The sequence below is a fragment of the Ailuropoda melanoleuca genome, chromosome 11 (assembly GCF_002007445.2).
Source record: "Ailuropoda melanoleuca isolate Jingjing chromosome 11, ASM200744v2, whole genome shotgun sequence".
NCBI lineage: Eukaryota > Metazoa > Chordata > Mammalia > Carnivora > Ursidae > Ailuropoda > Ailuropoda melanoleuca.
In genome coordinates this window covers 50,912,656-50,936,832 of record NC_048228.1, presented here as the reverse complement: position 1 = coordinate 50,936,832, position 24,177 = coordinate 50,912,656, and the positions used below count along the sequence as shown (strand labels likewise).

Below are 24,177 nucleotides of genomic sequence, written 5' to 3'. Positions count from 1 at the left end.
AGAGGAGCCTTGTGCAAACACCTATAGAGGATGAGGGAGAAAGGATAGCTGTCTGGATGGTGTCTGCAGACTCATCCACCCATCCTTCGGGGCCCAAGACAAACCCCCCAATTTCCCTGCTTATTGAAATTGCCACCTACTAATGTGGAGTGGTTTGCCTTCGTCTCCAGTTTCTCCCTGTGCTCCCCACACTAGGGCCGGCTTCAGAGCACCCCCCCCAGAAGCTCCCGAGGGGGTTGCCAACCAACAAGGTTTTATGTCATGAGCCACAGAGCAATTGGAGGGTCCTGGACAGAGGCTCAGAGGATGTTTTAACGATCGTTCCGACCCCTGCTTTGAAAGTAGCCTGCAGGGTCTCCAGGGTGGAAGCAGGGAGAGCAGAGGGGGGTGAAGGCAGTAATCCAAGTGAGACACGCTGGTGGCAGACCGGGGTGTCACAGCTGAAAATTAGAATTTTTAATGTAGTATTTTGAAGAAAGAGTGGCAGTGTGCTACTTACTGCCTACTGTGAGAGGGGAAGTAAAGGAGAGCTAAGGACGACTCCCAAGTTGTTGGTGTTCCCGCCCAGGGAAAGGATGTGGTTGCCACTTCCTCCAAGAGGAGGTAGGCGGGGAAGGCAGCGGATCTGGGGAGAAGATAGGGAGTCAGACCCCAGTGAGCTGGGTTTGACTGTCAGCGTCCAGGAAGAGAGGCCCAGTCCTGTCCCCCACCCTCTCTCTCCCCCCTCAGGATTGTAGGAGTTTGACCCGAGGGAGGCTCGAACGGGCCCTCCAGGAACTCGGTCGGGGGCTGCTGTGCGCCTGCACGTGGGGCACATTGGAACGGTTTCTTTTTACCAGAGGGACCCATTTTACTCCTTATTCCCGGGCGGTATTTGCCAGCTGTGGCCTTAGCAGCTGGGTGTAGAAATGCGGTTCAAGCGAGAGGCTCTGGCTGCAGGTACAAACGTGGGAATTACCAGTTTGAAGCCGGTGTGTGAAGCCATCAGATCAACAGAGGAGCAAATAGAGAAGACAACGCGTCTAATTCTTAGCTCCCATGGTGGTTGCTTTGTGAGGATCAAACGAAACACATACATTACCCAGCACACAGTGCTTAACAAAGAGGGTTGCTATTTTTATTAACAAACCCATCTGTAGGAGCTTGTCGCCGTGCAGCATCCAGTCCACACAAGAATCACGCTTTTTGCAACAACCACACACCCCAACTAGAAGTCGAGGAAGAAGCCACGGCTGGATGTGGTGGAGATGACTGGCCTTGATAGATGGATGGGTCTCAGTCCAATCCTTTCCTTTTACCAGGGGGTGGCGGAGGCTGGGGGAAGCTCGGCGCAGCTAACTGGCGGCCGAAAGGGCTTTCCCCGCCCGCGGTCCGCTGTGCTCCCCGCCTGCCCCACCCGACCCGGCCCGTACCCCTCCAGCCAGAGCCCCGGCCCCGCGGTCCCCGACGCCCGTCGGCCTCCTCGCGTCTAAGTTCCTGGAAGCCCCCGGGTCCGGCCGGCCGCGCCGCGGCTGAGAGCTGCGGGCAGGAGGCGCCGAGGTGCCCGGCGCAGGCCGAAGCCCGACCGGGCCTCACGGGCAGCGGCAGCGAGGAGGAAGGGCGGCGGGGCAGGGCCGGGCGGGCGCGCGGCAGCTGTGAGCGCTTGGGCTCTCCCCGCGCGCGGGCCACACGTGGAACGGAGCACCGGGCACCCGCCGGCCACGGGCGGGGTCGGCGATGACCGTGCTGGAAGGGAGGGCGCTCGAGTCCCCGCCCGGCCGGAGCCTGGGGCTGCAGCCCCGGGGCGGGAAGTGGGGCGGGGCTGGGAAAGTTGAGTATTAGTCGCCGAGGGCTGGGCTCCGCGCAGGAGCGCCGGCCGCCGGGACCGTAGAAGGCTGGGGCTGGCGGGGTAGGTGTGGCTCTGCCTGCGCGACCCGAACCCCCGTCCCGGTCGCCGTCGTCTCCCGCAGCTGCAGCCTCTCAGCCATGGGCGCCGTCTGGTCCGCCCTGCTGGTCGGAGGGGGCCTGGCCGGAGCGATTTTCGTGTGGCTGCTGCGGGACACGGGGAAGGAGAGCGACGCGGAGCAGAAGGACGCCCCTCTTGGGGAGGCTGCGGCTCCGGGTAGCGATCAGGGTGGCGGCGGGGGACTGAGCCCTGGACCTTCCAGGCGGGAGCTAGTCACCAAACCAGGTATTCTTCCTTCCACGTCTCGAGGGCAGATCTGCCAGGGGGCTTTGAAGTTCACTAAGGGAGCACAAAAACCCACCTGGAGTTTTTCTCGCGGCCCCTTCCCGCGGACTAGCCTCCCCTGCCCCGGGCAAGACCCTCCCCACGCCGCGCCTGTTCCCCGGCTGGTGCGCACGCGCCGGGCAGGGTGCTCGCCCTCCGCGGAGGCCCCGGAGGTTCCTTGCCCCATCGTCCGAGGGCACCGCCCGGCTGTCTCTGCGCCCGGCGCCCGCCGGGAGGACCTGTCCGGCCCCTCCAGGGGGGGATGGGCCCCGGCGCTTGGCGCAGTGCGGGCGGCTGCGGCGGCGGCGCCCCTTCCGGGCCTTCCAAAGGGAGTACTTAGGGTCAGGGGGGATCCTACAAACCCTCTTCAGTCTCCCACCGAGCAGGGACACTTTCTCAGTCCCAGCCCCGTAGCCTCACGGTCTCCCATCCTTCACCCCTTGGAAGAGCTGGGTTTGGAAACACCCAGGCTGTGAGCACCTCCCGCTATCTGGACGCTTCTGTCAGGAAGGCAAAGTTCAGATTGGACTCTGGCCATGAGGGCCTCAGCTGAAGCCTTAGGGCTGTATGCTGGCCGCACATTTCAGAGCTGCGGGCCCTGACAGCGCAGGGTTGTCTAATACCCCGGGACCTACCTAATAGGGGACCCAACTCCGATGGGAACTGACATCCAGGTTTACGTGTGTACATGTTAGCGACTGTGTACTAGCCGAAGTAAGAGCACTGGCAGAACACCTTCGCTTCCAGTGCCCGCCCTTGGCCAGCTGCCCATGTCTGGACTCCGGCCGAACGGTGAAAATGACATCTGGGAACTTTATTTTTAGTGGAGTCTGTGTTCACGTGTTGCCATTTGAAAATCTGCCTGTGTGCTTTTCCTGATTGGTTTGGGATGAGCAGAGAGCTCATTTATCTTCTGAAAGCCTCATGTTCTACGTTGGAAGAGTGGGAATTCCGGGTGATATTTATGTCTCACAACTCCATTAAAAAGATAAAATTAAACAAGGCCAACCCCCAACCCCAAGAGAAAATCCCCATCTATGCTGATTGTATGACTTTGGAGATTTCGATCTTGTAGGGAGCTATTCGGACTGTCGGTGAGATGGCCAAGAAGGAAACTGAGACTTTAGGGAGCTTGGATTGTGCGCTGTAAGCATATTAAAAAAAAAAAAAGTGTACAATGGGAGGGGCTGTCAAAAGCCTACCTTTTGTAGAAGAGGTTCCTGCGGCATACGGGGTTGGCAAGGAGAAACCAACCCTCTCCCCCCACCATTACCCCAACTCTTGGCCAGTGATTCACTGCTGTCCTGTGTGTCCCCCACAGCGACAGCAGCTGGGGATCTGTCCACATCGTGAGAGCGGGTCCCCGGTCTGCACGCAGCTCCTAGGCATACAAGTGTATGTGTGTGGGGTAGCCGTGCGGGTCTTTGCCCCGCAGGTAGGACAGCATTTTTTGATGATAGAAGCCAAACAACATGGCTGCACATCAGCATGGCCTGGACTGCGGAGATCGAGGACCAGGACAGGGTTACAAGGCTGCCTCTAGAACTTGCCACTTCATTTACACTCTTGTGTGGGCACCCTGATGTGCCTTTTATTGCTGGATATACATGCATATTCTTAGAGAACACTGTGGGTTCAGTTAGTGTCTGAACTCCGTAATTAAGTCGAGGTGGATTTTGTGAACTGCAGATAGATTAGTGGTAAAGTCTTCAATAACTAAACCTATTTTTTCAGCCTTTTTTCTCACAAGAATTGCCTAACACTATTACATTTTCCCTTTTGTTTTTAAGAGCATCTTCAAGAAAGCAATGGATGTTTGGTTTCAGAGACCAAAGGCCATGGTAACCTGCAGGAAGCAGCATGGAGACCGCAGAGTCCTTCTGGAAAAGACAGTGATGGTGACAGTTCAAGAGAGCATGTTCCTTCTGGACGGTTTCCACACACAGAGTCTCTAGCTGCATCTGGTAACTCTCGGGGTTACTCTGAAGTTTCAAGAAATGAAAGCCTTGAATCCCCTATAGGAGAATGGGGACTCCAGAAAGGACAAGAGACACTTGCTAAAGTAGCTTCCTGTCTTGCAGAAAAGTTGTATTCTAGCAACCTGGTCATTGACAGAGCCAAAGAAGTGAGCCTTGCACAGTTGAGCAGTCAGGACCGGGCTGACAATGAGGACTGGGAAGTGGTGTCCAGGCACTCATCTTGGGGAGATTTTGGTTTGGGTGGCAGTCTTGAGGCTCCAGTGTTAACCCCAAACCAGGGACTGGACTGTGGCAGAAACACTCTTATGGAACCAAGAGGTCAGGAAGTGAATGTGAAACGAAACAAGATAGTAGGGGTGTCTTTAGGGTCTCAGCGAGTCAGTGTCCGGTTCCAGGTCCATTATATCACAAGCACTGATACGCAATTTGTTGCAATAACTGGAGACCATGAGAGTCTTGGGAGGTGGAAGACCTACATCATACTCCAGCGTAGCAAGGATGGGTTCTGGTTTCGTTCTGTGCCCCTGCCCGCAGACACGGCGGTGGAATGGAAGTTTGTGCTGGTAGACGGTGGGGAGATTACCCGCTGGGAAGAATGCAGCAATAGATTCCTTGACACTGGCCGCGAGGATAAAGTGGTTCAGAAGTGGTGGGGGATTCACTGATTCAGTTTTTCGAAGTACTGGAGAGGCTGTTGCAGAATCTGGAAAAGGCTAGGTTTATGGAGCACACCGAATAATTTTTAAATAAAGGAAGCAGAGCTCCAAATTTAGCCATCGGAGTTGTTTCAAACTTGCCAGTGGCTTTTGTCCAATGTGCAGGAATATATATATGTAGGTAATGCTTTCAGTGAGCATGGCCTTTGTTTCCCGTGGCATTGATGGGTGGAGTTTTGCTGACCCATCATTACTTCAGGCCTTGGTCCGCTAGGGGTGTGACTAGGCCAAGCCTCAGGTGCGGACTGGCCAGGACGCACACAAACCAGCCGGCTGCACAGGGTTCAGGCTTGAGCCTCTGCGTGATCCTTAAGCCCAGGGAGTGGAGCAAGCCTCATTCAAAAAGCGCTGCTTTCCTGTTGGTACAACTGGAGAAACTCTCTCCTTACTACATGCACACTTTATTTAAAAATAATTAATGCCATATGCAACTGTGATCAGAAATATCTGGTCGCAAATATGATTAGCAAGGATGTGAAGGCTTCCCAGTGGGGTTTTTTGTTTTGTTTTTGCTTGATTTTACCTGCTAGCTATGGTTTAAGGGTAGCAAGTAAGTCTTTGTCTTAATGATGGCAAACTGTTGTAGAAACAAGGGGCCTAGTCAGAGTCGGTCACTGGGAGGAGCCAGAGAGGAGAGGGAACGGGAATGGGATTAAGGTGTAGGCTGAGTGAGATGTCCTGAGTGATGCTCTTAGAGGCCTAGGAGGTCCAGGTACAGCCTGACTGCAGGGAGGGACACAGCCGTCATTTACCTCTAGGGCCTTTGTGGGACCGTCTCTCCCCTTGCCCCTCCTCTCTCACGGGTCTGGACTGACAGATGGATTGTTCCATAGCAGTCATTTCTCCTGCCCTCTCCTTTCAGACCAGTAGCTATCTTGGGTAACAAAATTGTAACAGGACAGTGATACGGAAGTACATCTTTGTTCTGAGAAGAAATAAGACATTTAAACTTTATTATAACTGAACAAATAAAATCTGAGTTTTAATATCTTTATTAATGTCTGAATTACTTGTCTAAACCTTAGTACCATAACAGCTTAGATGTATAACAAAATACCAGGGGCGCCTGGGTGGCATAGCGGTTAAGCGTCTGCCTTCGGCTCAGGGCGTGATCCCGGCGTTCCAGGATCGAGCCCCACATCAGGCTCCTCCGCTAGGAACCTGCTTCTTCCTCTCCCACTCCCCCTGCTTGTGTTCCCTCTCTTGCTGGCTGTCTCTATATCTGTCGAATAAATAAATTAAAAAATCTTAAAAAAAAATAAAAAATACCAATATTTTCCTCCACTAATAACAGACATGTAGAAAAAAGCAAGCATCAAGAGGCAAGAGGGATCCATTTTTCTCCTCTCTTTGGAGAACACATTTTAGAATTAAAAAAAAAAAAACTTTACTTTTGTTTGGAAGGCATTATGCATGCCTATACTTGAATTTTTATATGTTAAAACAACTTGTGATAAGTATAACATCTTTTGATGAAACACAGTGTTTAATCCTGGTTTCAGGTGGTCTTTGCTGAAAAGAGCATAAACCCAATGGAAAATAGTATTAGGAAGTACTTAAAAGAACATGGCAGTTTCTGGTTCATAGCACTTGTATGTTAAATTCACATATTCCTTTTATATTCTTCAGAATGAATTCTACCAGTAAGGTCTTCATAGGGCATTTACTGTTACTCCACAGTATGCCCAACATTTCTATTAGGTAAAATTAAAGTTTAAACAATTTACAATAAAAGTATCTTTCAAGTTCTTTCACTAGCAATTTTATCATTACCAGATGAAATAAAAATCAGTGAAACCAATCGATGTAGAGATACATATAATTTTAAGCTTTGTATTTAAAAAAAATTGTTGTCAAATTGGACACACTAGAGTGTTAACGCTGCCACTTAGAGGAGAAACAGGAGGGTCTGGTTGATGATCTGCGCTGGTTGGGACTAATCCCAGACAGACACCACGAGTGTCAAGAAGGCTGCACCAGGAGCTGATGTCTTGCTCACTACATAATCAGCCATGGGTGTCTCTGGCAGAAGGCGGCTCTCCTTGCAGACTGTCACCCAGGCTGCTTCCACCCTGGGGCTCCGCCATCCCCTAGGACCTCACGGTCCCCAGCTCATGGAAGAGGAAATGAAATGCAGAAAGACACAAAGGCTTACTAAAACTTCTGGCCCGAGAATGCCACATACTGCCCTCCCTGCCTGCGAGTGTTCAGTGAGAAGCGGTCAGGAGATGTGCGGGGAGGCAGGGCTGGGAGAGAGCCTCGGGCAGGGCGGCTGTGCCTCAGGGCCATCTGTACCGGGCAACGGGAGTGTGGACTTTTCTGGACAGCTACCCTTCTGCCACACTGTCCTGTTGTCTCTGGCACAAAGACCAGAAAGACTAATTAGAGGGCTGGAACTTTCACCCCCACCCACCCCTCAGAAGGGGGCGGCAGATTAAGCTCTATAGAAGGAGACTGGATGAGCTTCCGGGCTGGCAAACACTTGGCAAACACGTCTAGGTCCTTCCTGGGAGGGTCAAGTGCCCTGGGAGGGCATGAAAGCTTCATGTACCAGAACATCCTACTTTGCCCTGTGCATCTCTTACATTTGGTTGTTCCTGAGCTGTTTCCTTGAAAACAAATTGGTTATAGTAAGTAAAGCACTTTCCTGAGTTCTGTGATCTGTTCTAGCAAATCAGTGAAATTGAGGAGGGGTTGTGGGGAGCTCCAATTTATAGCCGGTTAGTTAGAAGGGCAAGCGGCCCAGGATCGGCAATTGCATCTGAAGGGGGGGGCAGGCTTGTGGGACTGAACTCTTAAACATGGACAACCTGATGATAACGCCAGGTAGTTAGTGTTAGAATTAAATGGACTCCTAGGACACCTAGCTGGTGTCCACAGAGAATTGGTTATTGGTGTTAGAAAACGTTCCACAAACAAACCCCCTGAATCTAAGAAAATCTAATCAAGGCAGACTGAATCCATTCAAACCAGAAGTTACCCATTGGCTGAAGAACGCATTTTTTTCCCTTTCTTTCTTTGTAATTATTAATTTGTAAAAGAGAAGCCTTTCCAAAAGTTTTGATTGGGGCCCCAATGTTCTGTTATCTGATGACATTCATTGATAAAGACGGAACAGTGAGTTCAGGGTCACAAAAGGAATCCGTTAGTACGCTGGAGTCTGTCCTTTTGTTCTGGGCATTATACCACATACTATACTTGCATGTGAAGTTTTTTTTAAAGCCAAAAAGAATAAGTATTGCCTAAGCACCGGTAAAGATAATAAAAACACATAATTATTCCAGCACATTAGTCTTAGCCCCAATACCTTATAAGGTATGCATTTCTTTCACATGTAGCTAGAACGGTTTAAAGTTTTACTGTGAGAGCATTCAAGAATAGTTTATTTCAAAATAGAGTTTACAGGACAGGGTATTTTTATTAAATTTTCACATAAAAAGAAAAAAGTACACAGGGCACTAATTAAAAGCAAGACCACAATTAATTGGGCCTCATCCCTCTGTAAAGAAGAGGCAAGCAATGTATCATTTTAGTAACATTTTTTCCTGGTCTTTCACTTTCTGTATCCTCTTTTCTTGATTTCTGATCATTGAAGACATTGCTGAAAATGTTGATAAAACAAAGTTAGATTAGCAACGGCTACTTTGGCTTTAAATTCTATAGTGTGCTTCTTAAAAGGTCAGCTTGCTGCTATAGGATAGATACATTCTGAGCTCAGGAAGGTCTTAAACATTTCAAAGTAGCATGTTTTTGAAAAGACTGATGTTAAAGAGCCAAGGGTAAATCTTCACTCTTGCAGTTGTTTTAGACGAGCATAATTGTCAGAGAAGTAATACATGCTAACTGTAAATGACTGGAGCCCCTCAGAAGGGCACAAAGAGGGATGAAGGTGAAGGTATTTGTCTCTGCCCTTCCATCTGCTGAACCCCCTCAGAGGTCATCATGGAAAAGAGTGCTGAATATATTCGTGTGCACGCATGCATGCGCACACACACACTTTGCTTTACACAGATGGAAATATGTGGTGTAAGTTGTTCTGTGGCTTGCTTTATTCACTTAAAAAAATATCAACATTTTTCCAGTTCAGCTCATGTTTTGTTATGGCTGCACAGTAGTCCACGATATGGATGTACCAACAGGTTAGTAAATGAAATTTTAAAAAGTTGATTTCTCGTGCTTGACTAAGTCATGAGTAAGTCATGGGGACGACAGGTACAGCACAGGGACTATAGTCAATGGTATTCTAATCGCGTTGTGTGGTGGGTGACACGTGACAGCTACACTTGTGGTGAGCACAGCATGAATCACTATGCTGTACACCCGAAACTGATGTAACATTGTCAACTACACTTTGGGAGAAAAGTTGCTTTCTCAGTGCAGAGGATCACAGGGGAAGGGAGGGGAAACGCAATGTGAAGTCATCGGAGGGAGAAAAACCAGGAGAGACTCTTAACTCAAGGAAACAAACTGAGGGTTGCTGGAGGGAAGGTCGGTGGGGGGATGGGGTAAGCGGGTGATGTGATGAGTACTGGTTGTTATAGGTAACTGATGGACTGTTGAACACTACATCTGAAACTAATGATGTACTTACTATATGTTGCTAATTGGATTTAAATGAAAAAGTTGCTTTCTTATTTTCACTTATAAACAATGCTATTTGTAAGCAGGCTTTTGTGTGTTTGTACAATTTTTTTCTTGAATTCATTGCTATAAGTGGAGTTTCTGGGCAAAGCATTATGTACAACTTAAATTTTGATAAATGCTCCCAAAATTCTCTCCAAAATAACTGTTCCATAATTTCCAAGAGACATTCCAACCAGACAATGCATCAAATAAAAAGGTCTTTTTATTTTTTAAACAGATACAACATGTCTCCCATTTGGATTATTACATTATTACACTGAGTATATACTCAGAAATGAAGTCAAAATGTGAATAAAAATGGAGCCAATAAGATAAAGCATCCGTTAAAAAAAATCACAATAAACTTAAAATCAAATGTTTTTCTTGATGTATATACACAGGGATCTGGGATTATCAGAAGGGGTTTGGAGTTTTCCCTAACAACAATTTGGTATAGTCTTCGCATATTAAAAAATGTGGCCTTTGGAATTGGCAACTGCAGAGATCAAGCCCCAGGTCTACTACTCTTGTGTGACTTAGAACTTACCGACTAATGGTGATGTGACCTTCAGTTTCCACTTTTTCAAATGACCTGATATTAGTACCCACCTCCCAGTGTTGTTGGGGGGCTCACATAAAGAAAACGTAAGTCAAGCACAGAGCACAGGGCCTGGCACATAGCTCAATAAATACTAGATAGCCACCGTTATTATTAAAAGGTTAAATTTACTTGAGAAGGAACTGTTCCTAGAAAAGTATTTATTATCTTTCATCTAGCAACTTATATTCCCTAGAGATGGAAAGATGGGCTAAGAATAACAAGCATACTCCAAAATTATTTATTTCTGACAAAGGCTCCTGGATTCATGAATTTATACCAAGCATAAAACATGGTAGCCCTCCCAAATCCATGGAACATATCCATAACCTCCCACATCCGTGGGAACACCCACCTAGGACTCACGCCCCAAAAGTTGCATCCCATGTGCAGAGTACGGCACTTTCTCAAATAGCTTTAGTACATTTAAAAGTAGTTTCTGTTTCTATTTAGTGATTCACTGGGTGGCACAGTCTCTTCTAGCCTATGCTACTTTAAATCCTGTGTAGGGTAAAATAAGGTTATTTTGTCTACTAGCTATCAACTGCAATCTTATCTTGGCTACTGTCATACAGTGCTTGTGTGCAGACCTCACAGGGACAGGAAAGATAGCGTCTGGGACTATAGTGTGTCCTACTGAGGGATGGTCAGCAGTATTCTCATCCCTATTAGATGACAGAGTAGTGAGGGGCTTTGGGGGCCTGCCCGGGGTCACACAAAGAATTCAGGGGTTAGTCATGGCTAAGACCTTCATATTTTGACTAAGGTTTCTGAATTGCTTATTCCATATCGTCTCCAGCGGGTCTATAGATAGGAGGCTTAACCTGAAAGGAAGGTGAGTGTTCTTTTGAGCAAGGAAGCGCTCTCTGAAATGTACACAGTACCTTGGTTCTTCATCTGTAAATCTTCTACCAGAGTTTGCAAGCTTTCCAGTCTGTTCTGAAGCTTCCTGCACGTTTTTCCTGTTGTTTCTATTGGCTGAGACTGTGAAGCTATTAGAAAATTGCTTAGATGTGATAGTAAAAGTCTATTCAGTATTTTAGAAATCTCCCAATTATAGGTTAACCAACCTTTCCTTTAAAATAATGGAAACTTTAAAACACTACTTAAAAATAAAAAAGTGTTTTATCTAAGTACTGCAATACTAACTTATTTGACTGTTTCAAACCAATGTGATTATTATTTAACTACATAGTATTAAATGGGATGAGTGAGAGGAATACTTTAAATTTAATGATACATTCTGCATTATAAATGACAGCTTTTCACACCAAACCTGAGTAGCTCCGTTAACTTAGGGTTTGGAAGAGCAAGATTTAATACTGACACTGGCAACAATTTTGAATGTGCATGAGACCAAGTGCCCATGTTAGTGGCTGTGCCCTGAGTGAGGACAGTGTTATATGGTGGGAGGGGGGTGCAGATGCTGACACGGCCACAGTGAGCCTAGAATGAATGCAGTGGTGGCAGGTGAAGGGGGCTAGAAGCATGTCAGCTAAACCCTAATAAGTGTGCTAAGTTTTGCCAATCTCTAAAAAGATTGATTGGCAATCTTCAAGTTTAAATTTGATCTTAGCCCCTGACTTGCTGTATAACCTTGAAAATATTTTTTTGGTGGTTCATTTTCCGATCAAAAAAACACCCATTTCTGTACAGGTGTTAGTATTAAAGGCAATCACCTAAGAATTATTTTAGTTCAAGAGGATGAAAAACAGTTACTCAGAGAGATAATTTTCACATAAATAATATATGGTGCGTGATGAATATCTGACAATAGAAAAAAATGCCATGCTAGTATGTGATCACAAATTAACCATGAGGTGACCAGAAGCCTTGTTCTACTCCTGCAAGAGTCACTGCTCTAATAGTTAAAGGATTTGCTGCTCTATAAAGTTTTTAAAAATACTAAAGGATAACTTAGAAATGTAAGAGAGGAAGGAGGACAAAATGCAGAAAAAAGATGGTAAAAAAGAAAATGTATTAAAATCTGTGATTAGGTTGTGATTTTCATATTTGGGGGGAATCTAGAAACGTATGAGGCAGAGAATTTCTAAAGACTAAGAACTGACTGACCAGTAATGCCACAACTGGCCTATTTATCCCTTGTCAGAGGGAATGATGCCAGACAGCACTGGGGTTGTCTGCGTTGCTGTCATATATGGTAAAAACATCAAGTTCAATTCAACATGTACATACATATATCTAATGTCCACTTATTTGTCATGCACTTAAATCTAAATTAAACCATTTTTTCCATCTGTCTTAGCAAATAACAAATGAACTTAAAATTTAAAAAATGAGAACATTTTGACAAGTTTGTACGATAGATACTTGCACTTACAAAGACGGAGACTGAAGAGAGCCATGGTTTTAGACAATGTAAGTAAGAAAAATCACAGCATTTAAAAAAAAAGATCTTATAGTAAAATAGGGGGAAAAGTTCATTACTCATGTCAGAGAAAGAAAGAGAAAATATTCACATATGATATTTATTAAGGAGAGAAAGAGTGTGTGTGTGCGTGTGCACACGTGTGCACACACAATAGTTATTTTATTTAGATAAGACTCACTAAAGCTACACAGCATCATAAGAACACCATGTAAAATCTTATTAATTCTGATTATGGAAAAGAACTTTCAATTCACCAGAGTAGGAAATCGATTATTCTCACCAGTGATACCAGATCGTCTTACCTTTAACAGAATCAGGTGAATGAACAGGTTTGGTGGATCTATATTGTGATGTGGAAACTACTGAATCTTCCACCGAACCAGTTAGGAGTGAGTGAACTGGAGACTTCTTAGGAGAAGAATGGAATGAACGAGAAGCTGAATTTTTCACAGATGGACTTGCTAAAATTTGGCAAGAACAAAAGGGAAAGGACAGAATTAATTGAAAATAGTATATTTACCTCTAAAAAAGTCAAACTTTCATGAGAAAATGTTCTTAGTGATGGGGGTGAGGGGATGTTCTGATAAATACCCCAGGCTTTGGGCTAGACCTGCAAAGGAATAAGACCTGCCCTTGGGGATGCTGAGGTCCAGCTTCAAATTATCTTAATTCCTGACTGGAATAAATTGATCTGGGGTTATGGTGTTCTTAGTTGTCTACCAGAAGCAAATGTGAATGCTATCCGGAAGAGGGTAACCTCATTCCAGGCTTCAAACTATTTGCGTAATTTTTCAAATATATCTATTATACAATAAGAATAACCAGGCACAGAAAGGGACAAAATGACATGGCAGAAAACCAAGAGAAAAAAATACAGATCATAGATACAAATAATAGATAGAGACCCGCAAGGTCTGGATAATGGAGGCCCAGAAAACCACGGAGTTAAGCAGCATTATTCCAAACCCCAAACAGGCTCTTCTTACATAAAGAAAACCATACCTGGACATATCAATAAAAACTGCTAAAAAAAAAATCCTTCAAAAACAAACCAAAGACAAAAACAATACTAAAGCTGCCAAAAGGGCAAAAAAGACAGATTACATTTAAATGAGTAACAACTGAACTTAGAGCTGACTTCATAGTAGAAACAATGGAAGCCAGAAAACAATGGAATATTTCCAAAGTGAAGAAAAAAGGTCAACCTGAAATTTTATACTCAAGAAAAATATTCTCCAAAAGTGAGGATGAAATAAAGACAACTGCAGAAAAACAGAAACTGAGAGAATATATCACTAGCAGACTTCCATTTAAGGAAAAATTAAAGGCATAAGAGTAAAATGATACCAGATAGAAAGTGTAAATATGTGAGTATATCTAAATGGCTATTAACTGTACAAAACAATGCAAATAATCCACTGTGGTATTCATCTTTATAATTAAAATATATATGTGACAACAACTGTATATAATTTGAAAGGATAGTGAATGGAATTAACATGCTCTAAAGTACTCCCAACGCAGGCAAAAAAGTAAAAGCACTCATTTATCTTAATCTAATAAGGCAAGGATATATCTTGTATTCTCTTGGATAATTATTAAAATAACAGTAAAAACATGTAAGTGAAGTAAACCTGAAAACATTAACTTCAAATAAATCTCTTTTTCTTTGAAATATTAGTTTTAAAAGATTTCTCACAAGTTAAAGGTTATTTATTTAAAAATTAAGAATTTGCATTTATTTTATTTAAAACTATAGTTTTGATTTTAGATATAGATTGATAATTTTCTATAAAAACAAGAAAACCCAGAAACTTATCTTTCTCCTATCTCTTTCACCTCACACTTCAGTTTTCCCTATTTACATTATTACTGTCCAGATTTATAGTTAAACTTCTGTTGAATAACTATCCTTTTCAGTTTCGTTCTTTTCCATTCATTTTATTCTCTTCTATAGGAAGACCAATTATCCCTTCCAAATCTAATATACTCTCTGTAATTATTTTTCATCTTTCTTTTTGTGTAATTTTCTCTAGGAGGGCATTAAGTCTGTGTGATTTCAGTCACGCCTATCCTATTTATATTTTCCCCAGGGATTTCCCCTGTAATGTTTTATTTTTCTCTTCCATTTCTAGTCTGTTATGCCATTTCACTTTTCAAAAGATTCTGTTATCTTTCAATTTCTTCCTGACCTCCTTATTTTACACACAGGATTATACGTCTTTGGAAATGATAAAGACAACCATCTGTCTCCATCTTTCTTTTTCTTTTCATCCAGTCAGTATTTATTGAGCACCCACTCTGTGCCTGAGATGTAGCAGGAAACCAATTAAAGACACTTGCCCTGGTGCAGCTTTTGTCTGGCAGGTGACACAGTCATCTTTATGAACAACATACGTTAGTCAGTTACGTATTAAAAAATACTAAGTGTGATTTAAAAAAAGAAAAAGGGTGACTGGGAGTATGGCAGAGTTACAATTTTTACAGAAGGCAGGAAGAGTAGTCTCACTGGGTAAGCGACGTCTGAGCAATGGCTTTAATGGAGCTGAGGGATTAGCAACATGCAAGGAACAGAGGGGTAAAGGCCTGAGGATAGAAGCTGCTGGCATGTTCAAGGAACAGTTCCAAGGGAGGACGCGGCAGAGTGGATGAAGGGGGTGGGGAGGAAATGAGGCTACTGTAATGCCTGCCTTCTACTCTCACGAAAATGAGGAGCCACTGTAGGGTTTTAGGTAGGCCCAGTTTCTGTACTTTCATTGACGACTCACCTGTGGATGGGAACGTAAAGCAACTAGACGGATCTTCCAAGTCTCCTGTGTGTAATGTGACGGGCTCTCTGGAAGCATAAGGATGGTCATGCAAACATTCCATTCCACAAACACAGTGCTAAGATTTATGCACAGAAGCAAGCTAATGCACACAAAAGTGATAACTTAAAATATAAACGAAAGATGGCAGTTATGATCCTAAATTGCAGAAATCCTAAAATACCCTAAGAGAGAGAGCCAAAGTTGCATTATCTTTACACATTTAAAACCTATGAACATTTTGCAGAATAGGAATGTAGTAATATTGGTTATAAGAATCATTCTTTGTAATAATAGCTATAAAGCCCAAATATTTCTTTTAGGGATTCTAAGAGACACGATCTTAGAAACCTATTTTAAAATGAAAAAAACCCAAAAAACCAAAGACAAAAAAAGGAACCTCTCCTGGCAATAGTAGTATCACTTTACAAAACTATCAGACTTACTTAAATCAACAAGTTGAAATAAACCACACTGCTCTCTGTGGTTTGGGTAACGGTATGAGAATATGCCGGCAGTAGTTCCCTTGAAGGGGGTTTGTGATGTCAACACTGTTTTCATTATAATACTAAGATATTATCTGCTTTTTAATTTTCAGTCTCTCACAAGTGTACAGTGGAGTTTCCCAGAGGCTCCACGATATCTGATGTCACAACAGATTAAATGCAGATGCAGATATGAGAATCCAGCTGTCTCTAATTAAGCCACACATTAAATTAGAAAACGATGCTTTCTCAATTTTTTGTTTGAAAAAGTTACTTTTTATAATAAAATGCCATTATGTTAACATGTAATACACTTAGTTATTTCTAAATGTATATCAAAATGTTTTAAGTTTTTAAAATGTTTAATACGAAAACTTATTTTCCAATACTTAGAATAGCAATAGAAATGACCTATACAAACAAAAGTTCTTAGAAATCTTCAATATTTGTGACTGCAAAGGGGGCCTGAGACGAGAAAGTGTGAGAACAGCTCTCTTAGGAGAAAAGCCCTGGAAAGGCAGGCCGTGGCTGTTTTACGGACACCTTAATTCTCAGGGCAGTTCGTTTCTGCTGCAGTAGGCAGTGGGGTACCTTTGAAGGTTTTGGGGTGGGAAACAGACATAATCTGAAGTGTGCTTTAGGCAGATATCCAGAAGTGTATCCAGAAGTGACTGGAATGTGCAAGAGACTGGAGATTTAAAAATATCCACACTAAACACTGGCAAGGCCACCACAACAGCCTAATGAGAAAGGGAACGAGGCCTAAAGCAGGGTGGTCGGCTGGATCATGGCTGCCATGTATATCTGCTCTGAATACCAAGAACCTACAAGTGTCACCTTACACGGCAACAGAGACTTTGCAGATGTGACGAAAGCAAGGGTCTTGAGATGGGGAGATTATCCTGGCTTATCCAGGAGGTTATTCCAAGTGTATATAAGAGGGAGGCAGGGGGAGATTTCATTAGGAAGAGAAAAGACAATGTGGTGTGTCAGCAGACAGAAAGAGTGGAAGATGCTATGCTATGCTGCTGTGTGAAGACGAAGGGAGAAGCCATGAGCCCGAGTGCAAGGAATGAAACTCTAGAAGCTGGAAAAAGGTCAGGAAATGGATTAACCCCAAGAGCTTCTGGAGGGAATGTGGCCCTGCCAACATCATGACTTCGCCCAGTGGAACTGACTGAGGACTTTGGGCCTCCTTGGAAATGTAAGAGACATACATTTGTGTAGATAATTTTGTTACGGCAGCCACAGAGAATTAATACAGCAGTCCGAGAGGATGTACAAAGAAGAAAATGGATTTGAGAACTGCTTTGGAGTCGAAATTAATAAGATTTCATGACTAGAGAAACAAGACAAAGGAGAAAGAAGAATCAAAGATAATGTTAGGGTTTAAGCAGAGGTGCTCTGGAAAGCAGGGTGCCATTTACAGAAACGGAAGATGAGATGGGGGATTGTTTTGTGGCATGATGGCTTTGTTTCGTTTTAGTCATTATGATCTTCAGGTCATTGTGTTTCGGCTCCTGAAATACGCATATGGAGATGTGTAAAAGGGAGCTAGATGTCTCGAAGCCTTTATAGGAAACCTCCCTTAGGGCAAAATGTTGCTCGTTTAGTTATAATAACATAACAAAATAAGAAAAGTCCACTCTCCACAAAACTTCTGAGAGATGTGGCTCTCAGAGTAATTCAAGCACAAATCCACATACAGAGGTGCTTATGTCTTTAATTTTTTATTCTATTCCAGGAATATGGACTATATTGATTTAACTTAAAAGGTTGCAGAAGTTTCTAAATGAAGAAACGTTGCTGTAAGACGTTGAGTAAAGCAAAGATGCTGCAATGACAGTGAAATGTTGTAGTAAAACAGCAACTGTGGTATTCTTTCTCATTCTTTCATGCGTGAGTTTTAAAAATGGCCAATTTGCCGCAGTACAGAGCATTCAAATGCATCTTTAATTTTCTAGTATGTTTCATACTTTTCAGAGATTCTATAAAATATCTAAAAACCTCTTCTTCGTGGGGTGCCTGGGTAGCTCAGTTGGTTAAGGGTCTGACTCTTCGTTTGGGCTCAGGTCAATATCTCGCAGTCATGAGACAGACTCCCTTGTCAGGATCCACGCTCAGCGGGGAGTCTGCTTCAGATTGTCTCTCCCTCCTCATCACCCCACTCCCATGCATGTGTTCTCTCTCTTAAATAAATAAAATCTTAAAAAGAAAAAGAAAGAAAGCAAGCAAGCAAGCAAGCAAGCCTCTTCTTCCCATTTGAACACAAGAAGGGACCAGGTCCAGCTTTTCCTCCCCAATCTTTCTCTTCACGAACACATCATTGCTGAAGGAAACAGATTTTTCGGGTCATAGAAAAACTACAGCAGAGCTTTACATATCTTAGGGGAGTAGCCCCTCTGTGCCCCATGCCTAGGATTGGGCTCTTCCCCAGGGAGCTCGGTCCATGTACAGAGCAGTGGTCACGCACCTGAGCTCAGGGGCCAGCAAGACCCGAGTTCAAATGTGACTCTGCTGCTGACAAGCTCTATGACTCTGGCAAGTTGCTTAAGCAATCTGAGTCTTCATTTCTAACCCATATATGGACACAATAATGCCTAAGTCAAAGATTCAGTTAGATAAACTAAATGAAACAAGTCTAAAGCACCCAGAAAATAAAAAAATAAAAATATGCAGTACATAGCTGTAGATATTATTAATAGGTTCTATGTGGTGTCACACATCTAGGTGAGGAGAAAATCAAAACTCATTTAAGAGAAAGATATACTTAGAAAGATCCAAGCTCATTGTATATATTGATCAAGCAGTGGAGACAGTTAAGAAAATATTTATAATACTGTCTTAATTCATTCACTAAACAAACGTTTACTGAACGACTACTCTGTCAGGCAGTGTGGCTGGTGCTGAAGATACAGCAATGAATTAGCCTCTGCCTAACTGATTTAAACAGAATTCACTTTCATATTCTTAGGATACAAGAAAGGCTCTGATATCTCTATTTTTTTTTTTAGGTGGTGAAAATAGAAAAGATAAAAGTAAGGTTTTTTCCCAGGCAGTCAGTCAATAAACAGATGTTAAAACTGTAAGCCCATGTCCGTCTTGCCCACTGTCACACTCTATGGACCCCACGTGGAGAGTGGCACATCACGGGCAGCTAACAATCTGTTGAATTAGTGAGTAAATCGTAGAAATGGGAACACCTGTACAGCCAGGGACGGGTAAGATCATTTCTTACCTGCTAAGAGTGTCACTGGATTTGCTACCTTCAGTAGAGTCCCTTAAGGAGTTGTTGCTTCTGTTGGCAGAAGGGTGGGAGAAATGAAGCGTACACAGTGTTATTTTCACTTAATGATAAAACAACATTGTTCCTCTGAACGTTACTTTTTCACCAGCGCTGGTTCAAAGAGTGAGACTGGGGGACTGGCTCTTCCAGGTGGAGAAACAATGTGAAGAAAACTTGATGACAAAAGGGATGAACTCCTTTTGGGAACGAGGAGTATGGAGTAGTCTGTTTTGGTTAGAGCACACTATGGGAGGAAAGCAGGCTGGAGACAAGTTAGGGAGCACCTTCAGCGTCAGACTGAGGGCCCAGGTCGCTGTTGAGGGGTTATGTATTTCATTTCTTTATGCTCTTTCTAGGATTTCATTTAAAAATTTAGCTCTTCAATAACTGAGGAAAATAGGATTGCTCTCTGTGGGGTTCTTATAATCCTGTATTGAGGTTGTTAGACTTTCCTTCTGGACTACCTTCCTCTCAAAAGTTAGGTAAGCCTTTGTAAATGGGTATAAAATGTAAAAAAAAAACTTCCATTTTTGGTATGGCATACCATGTAAATATCTTCCTATGAGTAAATAGCAGCAAAATTTTAAAAAAGCCAAAAAAATTCTTGTTGATTTCTAGAAAATACATTACACTGAAATCTGCTTTAGTTTTAGTTAATGTAACAGCTTTCCTTCAATGCCCAAATGCCCATCGATTCCCAGGTAAACTGTCCAGACTTCCCAAATTACCTGGAAACATAAAAAATTCTTGGACAATTAATTAGATCAGAATCTCAGATTCTTCTTACCTATAGCATATCTCTACTCTCAGGCTTGATTCAGTAATGCAACCTCTTAGTCTATCATCTCTGTATAGATAAATATAACTCTCAGTTAATTATACAAGGAACAATTTCCAGATTCCATGTATTTTTAGAATAATCAATTGCTCTTCAAAGCATAATAGTAGATTTTAGGCCTCCAAGCCAATTTTGCAAAAGGCTGACCCTGGAATCCATCAACTCAGAAATGCTTTTATAGACTCTTAAAAGCTTTAAGCTGAGTTTAGGCTTTAGTGACAAGGTCATTTGTAGGATTACAGCAAATTAACATACATTCTTTAAAGGCAGGGATCAAATATATTCATGTTCAATACAGTCCAATATAATTTAAGCCCACAATTAGGGGCTATAGTGATGGAAATCATCTGATGAGAGAAATCACAGTAATCTTTGTGGGATGATCAGTGCCGGAAACCAGGGGCTCTATCTTTTACTCTTGGTTTTGTCTCTTTGCTTCATAGGAGAAGGCAATTCAATCTATGCCTAAATTTACTCACCTGTCAAGTGAGCTTAATAACAAATACTGCCCTGGCTTACAAGGCATATTATTGAGTTCCCCCCAAAATGAAAGTGCTTTGCACATGTATGTACTCCTCAGAAGAGTGGCCAATGGAATGTTTCTGACATGTGATTCAGAGAATGCAATGTTATGCTACGTAACTGGGCTGCTCTTACTGTTTTACATTACTATTAATATTATTAATAAATATTAAATAAATCCAGCTAATATTTAGCCACTTCAGGTTAACATATACTAATTGAACATCTTAAGAAACTGGAGATTGTTTATATATAAGTATTATTTCAGAGAATATTACTTTTAGATATTTGTCATATAACCAGAAAATGAATATTACAACAGGTTGTTGTAATACTAACAGGTAGGATACAATTAGTATTATAATACAAAATATAGTGTATACTGTACTAAAATGTTTTCAGGTTAATCTAATAATAACACAATAAAATTTTAAAACAGTATTTGAAAAGAATATGAGACTCTCATTGATTTCTGCAGGTATATACAGACAGGCGAGGGCTGGTGAACTGGTTGAATTTTTTTTGGGTGTGACCTTTTATTCATTTGGTATATGTCATTGGCATGAATGCCTAGAGAACCAAGGACTTTCCTATTAGATTATATCTGGAGAGTCACGTAATTCTCACAATTCTAGTTTAGCTCCACCATCAAACTGTGTGGCTGCAGGCAAGTCAACCTTTTGAAACTTAGTTTTTCTCATTTTTATGATGGGATAAATAAATCCTACCCTGTCTTGTTATGCTAATCAAATAAGATTATGGATGTAAACTCTGTCGGGAACTATAAATTACTATACGAATGTAACTTTGGGTAATACCTTGCTTTGATGACTTCTTTCTGAACAGAATAACCGTATTATTTGCCCTTGCTATCAAGTTGTTTGACTTTGCTTAGCCCTTCCACTTCCATATTGTTTTCCCTAGTAATGTCAGATACACTTCGAAGTTAGTTAACCTCCCACCTCCCACCGAGAACCACGTTGAGAGTACACTCAGTCTTACACAGCCACGTAGGAGACTCCCAGGGATGGTGTTCTCTCTTCTTCTTCTTCAGGCTTGCCCAGAGGCACAGCTGGTTCCTCGTTGATCACACTTCTCAACTCTTGGAGAAGCTGTTTCAGGTCCCTTGTTGGATCTTCCTTCAATGCGTTAGGTTTCATAGAGTGCTGTATTAAAACAATTTACAAAACAAACACCTTAGCTTTTTTTTAGATTTATATGCTATATCCTATTATAAAATTAATTCATCTGGTAAATGGAAATTGTGGAGGAGAAAGAAGAAAAAACAAAATCACCTGTAATCTTACTACTCAGGGATGATCAATCATAACTAGTCAATAATCAACACAGTGCTCTATCTAATTTATAAATGTGTGTATACTTATTTATATATCCATATTTATAAATTAGAGGATACACACATAGGATCAAACTATATACATCTATTTTTAAATCATTTTTAAAGAACTTTAACAATGGAGTATGGAGAGTGTGCTATGTCATTAAATATTTACAACTATGTCCAGGCAAAATAATTCCGATACTTTTTAGGGCTGAATTAATTTCATAAAACTACAGAACTTTAGAAGTAAGGACCTCTTCAGAGATGAATTAATTTACTCCCCAATTTTACTGATGAGGAAAGAGACATTCAACATTTTCAAACTGTGTTAGTTGGTATTTGAGAATAATTGTAAATGATTTTCAGATATACAAGTATTCCCTGATGAATATTTATAATATAATAAAAACTATAGACATTCCCAATAGGTACCTCAAAAGGGGAAAATGATAGAAGTTGCTCTGGTGAGTAGATGGTCTTAGTTGGAGGACACTCATGGCTAGAAAGTCATCAATCATCATCAAGCTATTTAAGCTGGAGGTGTCTGTCCCAATGTAGAGTTAAACTTGCCATATACATGGGTTATTGAATGAACACTGGCTTTGCTTTTCTACGGTCCATGCCAAACAAGTGTTGATGCTATTGTCTAACCCTCACGCTCCCCCTTCCTTCCTAACCCCGCCAACAAACCACAGGTAACAGTCAGTTGATAATGTCAAGGGTTCTGACTAACTGAATGTGTGGTTAAGTAGGGTCTTACCAGTTTATTGATGGTCACTTTACCTGGAAATTGCCCTGGGCTCAAAGTTTCATAAATTAGACTCCATTTAATTATTAAGTTTGGCTCCATTAATTTAAAATATATAAAGATGTGAACCATTTCTTAATAGACTTCATTTTTTTAGAACAGTTTTAGGTTCACAGCAAAATTGAATGGAAGGTACAGAGATTTCCCATATATGCCTGATCCCACACATGCTGAACCAGTTTCTTATAATATGAATAAAAGCATTTGTTTCTAAGCAGATGATCTAATTTCACCAAATACTGGCTTTGTCTTGTCCTAGCCTGGTGGACATAATGTCTTCTATGGAATAAAACTTCAAAAACTTTACAAAGAAAACCTTATCTTACTCAATCTTCAGTCTCCTGAGTTCTAACCTTAAATTCTCAATATAGCACCTGGACTTTCCTATCATCTGCCCATTAGAAAGTTTATTTATTAAGCTTTAGTAATTATTAAAAATTTTAAGCCCTTGACATTTATTACAAATGATAGTATAATAACTTAGAAACATGCAAACATCTTTTCTCCCTGAGATTATGGCACTCAGTTTGAGAGTGACTAGTGCTTTATCAGTCATGAAAAGAGAGGAAAGCAGCAAATGATAAGAGACTCTTAACTATGGAGAATAAACTGGGGGCTGCTGGAGGGAGGTAGGCGGGGCACGGGCTAGATGGGTGATGGGTATTAAAGAGGTCACTTGTGATGAGCACTGGGAGTTATAGGTAAGTGGTGAATTACTAAATTCTACTCCTGAAACAAGATTACACTATATGTTCACTAAAATTTAAATAAAAATTTGAAATAAAAAGGTTAAAAAGCATTGAATTCTAACATTTACTTAGCAAATAATCATAATCAGCCCTGTGACCTTCTCATATTATGACTTCATCCTAATACTTTTAAGAACTTTTGAAATGTGTGTTGCTCCTCCAGTTAAAATGTAAGCTGCTTTATAGAGGCAAGGACTTGGTTTGATTGTCACTGTTTATATACTCCTTTACAAGGAGTAAAGGCTTGCGTATGAAATCACACGAATATCGAGGTTGGAGGGGTCCTGAAGATAATTTGGTTCTAGCCCAATCTCCAAACAGAAGTGGTGATGGATTTCCTCTATGGCACCCTAGCAATATTCTTATCTGGCCTTTGCATGATCACCAAAAACCAAGGAAGGCAGTTTAATTTTTATATACCTTTAATTCTTTGAGAGAAAAGCTTATTAAACTGAATCTCCTCCAGACAACTTACATCCCTGGTCATCATTTTACCCTCTAGAGTCACAGGGAACGAGTGAAACATAACCCTTTGGAAACGGATATTTATTTTATCCCTTCGCCCTCCACTCCCCTCCCTCCACTTTCTTATACACACACACACACACACACACACACACACACACACACACACACACACACACACACACACGGCAGGCTTATCTCCTCAGGCCATCTCCTCTTTTCACGTGACACGGGCTCACCATTTCTCACCACTCTGCTGGTTTCTTTTTTGACAGACTGCTTAATCAGTGATTCTCCTTGCCTGAACACTGAAACACAGAACTCAGGGAGAGTCTGACCAGAGCAGTGTGGAGAAGAA

At 42.2% G+C, this 24,177-nt stretch overlaps 2 protein-coding genes across 12 annotated transcripts in view; one reads left to right on the top strand and one right to left on the bottom strand.

The window, feature by feature from the left end:
* The first annotated feature begins 1,804 nt into the window (after positions 1–1,804).
* STBD1 (starch binding domain 1) lies at positions 1,805–5,898 on the top strand. Its single transcript, XM_002924735.4, has 2 exons — positions 1,805–2,170; positions 4,000–5,898. Exons 1-2 carry the CDS (start codon positions 1,966–1,968, stop codon positions 4,851–4,853), a joined length of 1,059 nt encoding a protein of 352 aa, XP_002924781.2. The 5' UTR covers positions 1,805–1,965; the 3' UTR covers positions 4,854–5,898.
* A 2,409-nt stretch (positions 5,899–8,307) lies between these two features.
* Positions 8,308–24,177, bottom strand: part of CCDC158 (coiled-coil domain containing 158) — an 86,775-nt gene continuing 70,905 nt past the window's right edge. For 8 of the 11 annotated variants that reach the window (XM_034671659.1, XM_034671658.1, XM_034671657.1 and 5 more), the window contains 5 exons: positions 21,458–21,621; positions 19,048–19,107; positions 15,286–15,353; positions 12,820–12,978; positions 9,335–11,109 (listed from right to left, as the gene is read on the bottom strand). In XM_034671659.1, coding sequence (XP_034527550.1) covers positions 10,850–11,109; positions 12,820–12,978; positions 15,286–15,353; positions 19,048–19,107; positions 21,458–21,621 — 711 coding nt within the window. In that variant the 3' untranslated portion in view covers positions 9,335–10,849. Of the gene's footprint in view, positions 8,506–9,334; positions 11,118–12,819; positions 12,979–15,285; positions 15,354–19,047; positions 19,108–19,882; positions 19,943–21,457; positions 21,622–24,177 lie in introns of those variants that run through there. The other 3 variants (XM_034671666.1, XM_034671661.1, XM_034671660.1) reach the window with 3 other exon arrangements.